General features: G+C 41.0%; 1 protein-coding gene across 6 annotated transcripts in view; it reads left to right on the top strand.

Moving 5' to 3' along the window:
- Positions 1-2856, top strand: part of MRPS27 (mitochondrial ribosomal protein S27) — a 137592-nt gene that overhangs the window by 84022 nt on the left and 50714 nt on the right. Inside the window, exon 3 of one of the 6 annotated variants that reach the window (XM_025205664.1) lies at positions 1099-1328. The exons of the other annotated variants lie outside the window; for them this stretch is intronic. Coding sequence (XP_025061449.1) covers positions 1291-1328 — 38 coding nt within the window. The 5' untranslated portion in view covers positions 1099-1290. The remainder of the gene's footprint in view (positions 1-1098; positions 1329-2856) is intronic. 6 annotated transcript variants of the gene reach the window in all.

Below are 2856 nucleotides of genomic sequence, written 5' to 3'. Positions count from 1 at the left end.
ATATTTCTCTTACCTTCCCTTCCCCCGATATAATTAAAATCCTGAAGTAATTTAAAAAAAAAATCTTAGTCACAATCTAAAAAAAATTAATATCCCCCAAAAACAATTACAAGTATTTATCACTTATTTGAAAATGAGTCATTTTCCTATAGCTAATCAGTTGGAATATAGTTATTTGCATATATACTTTGGTTGGTAATAACTTTTTCAGATTTTAAGATTGTTAACCTTTAAGGAGAAAACTTAAGTGACATATTAACACCTTTCTATTATCAGCTACCAATGAGCCAGGATTTCTGTGGGTGTGTCACAGAAATACTTATTACTGTTGCAAAATGTTTGATCTCAGGAGAGATATTAGCATTGAATATCCAGGAGACTGCATTCTGTCATGATCTATTAATCTATTTCTTCTCAGAGGGCATTAATATTCAGGAAGCCAAACAGCAAGGAGAGATTTGTAATCCATGTGAAAATGTAAAATACCCAATTAGAACATCAGCCTCCCTTTCAATAAAAATAAATGCACTAGCTTGAGGAAACAATGGTACTGGGAAATAGTACTGGTGAGGTCTGTTTTATTGTTCTTCTTTATGTTTTGAACTCAGGATAGAGTTCAGATGAAGGACATGCTTATAAAGAGTTCTCTTTGCAGCTGGGAGGATGTTTGACAGAGAGAGAGAGAGAGAGAGAGAGAGAACTCATTGCATAGTATTCAGACAGCCATTGCCATCAGGCATTAAGAGAGGTAGGAGCTAAAGGAGAAGAAGCTGCTTTAACCAGAAATCTTTTCTTGGATTGTCTCATCCTCAGTGTTGTTTGTGATATTTATTGGTTTGTTTTTTTTAAGGTTAGGACAAACATTTTAAGAAGGGAAAAGGAAAGGAAAAATAGAAAATATTTTCCAGTGATACTGCACAAAATTTACAGACCCCCTGGGTCCAATTATACAGCATACAATATACAGACCCTTTGGGTCCAATTTACGAGCAAATGGCTTGTAAATTTTCTAATAATAAGCTGTTTGCTTCACTTGGATGAATGCAAGTAAGCAGTGTTCCTGAACCAGAAACCAATCAACTCTTTCCTTTTATCCAGCTCCAGCATCTCAGCATACACCATTAATGAGTGAAATTGCTGCGTGTAAGACCACTTCCTGTGGTCCTTGCTTGGGCCCTCTTCCAATGAAAGTGGCACTCCCCCAGGCATGGTTCATGTTCCATACAACAGAACTGTCGCATTCATTCTGTGGAAAGGATCATATTCCACTTTGAGTTGAAGGTGGATGCTATGAAGGCTGTACCTTCTCTCAACAGCAAATCTTGCAGGCAAGAGCATGAGCTGACAAATAAAACATGAGCTGAGACACTGCTGGCCTAACACTTGACTGGCCATTCTCTTGTTGGATGTGGTTGGGGTAATGCTACTGATGCTTTTTGAACAACATGAAAAGAGAGTTCTTGTACTGCAGATGGGAAATGAAGATCAGAGTTTTTGAAAGGGGAGTGTGTATTGGATCATATGGCTAGATGAGACTTGTATTCTGGGGATAATTGCAACATGGAGGTGGAAAACAGGAGTGACAACACTGTTAGGTGGAATAGGGAGAGCCAGGACAGGTGAGACAAACCAGCTTTCCCAGGAAAGACTACAAAAATGACTGCATGACAAGGAAAGTCAGGGAAGGAGGGACATAGACAAAGGGAAGAGTGTGGGTGTTTAGAGTTCGCACTTGAGGTTATGGAAATTCAAAGAAAGCAATTTTTGGCATTTACAAATATGGTTCATATTGTCAGTCTCTGTCTACAACATTTTTTGGGAAAAAGATAATCGGCTAGCCCGAGGACTTTTATGACAGTGTCTACTCAAGCTGAAGTTTTATGACCTAGCTGTCAACTGCTCAAGAACAGAATGAACATATTGAAGTAAAAATGCTGAGTAACCATTAATCCACTCCTACTCCCAACATCTCTTTACTCCCTAAAATTACTCATCCCCAACTCTGATATTTCATCCCCATATCCTAGTTAGCTTCACCATAATTCTGTATTTTGCTTCCTATGCTTGGAATTCCCTTCCTGTCCTCATCTGCATAGCAATCTACCTCTCCATGTTTACAGTGTGTGGCCTTTCATGAATAACCCAGTATTTGCTATAGATTTATATTAAGAAGTAAAAATACAGTATCCCTTACAAGGTAGCTTCTTATGGTTTACTCTCTTCCTCGTATACTTAGACTTCAGGAAGGCCTTCGATACGGTATCCCACCCCATACTGGTAAACAAGTTAAGAGGCTGTGACTTGGTTGACTACACAGTCTGGTGGGTGGTGAGTTGGCCAGAGGGTCGCACCCAGAGAGTCGTAGTGGATAGGTCGGTATCGACCTGGAAGGATGTGGGCAGTGGGGTCCCGCAGGGCTCGGTCCTTGGACTGATACTCTTCAATGTCTTCATCAGCGACTTGGACGAGGGAGTGAAGTGTACTCTGTCCAAGTTTGCGGATGACACAAAACTGTTGGGAGGAGTGGACACGCCGGAGGGCAGGGAACAACTACAAGCAGACCTGGATAGGTTGGACATATGGGCAGAAAACAACAGAATGCAATTCAACAAGGAGAAATGCAAAGTGCTGCACCTAGGGAGGAAAAATGTTCAGCATACCTACTGCCTAGGGAATGACCTGCTTGGTGGAATGGAAGCAGAAAGGGATCTTGGAGTCCTAGTGGACTCCAAGATGAACATGAGTTGGCAGTGTGACAAAGCCATCAGAAAAGCTAATGGCACTTTATCGTGCATCAGCAGATGCATAACGAACAGATCCAAGGAGGTGATACTTCCCCTCTATCGGGCGCTGGTC

This window comes from Alligator sinensis, unplaced genomic scaffold, assembly GCF_000455745.1.
Source record: "Alligator sinensis unplaced genomic scaffold, ASM45574v1 scaffold274_1, whole genome shotgun sequence".
NCBI lineage: Eukaryota > Metazoa > Chordata > Crocodylia > Alligatoridae > Alligator > Alligator sinensis.
Note: the sequence above shows the minus strand (reverse complement) of the source record. Positions and strands in the feature narration are given on the sequence as shown.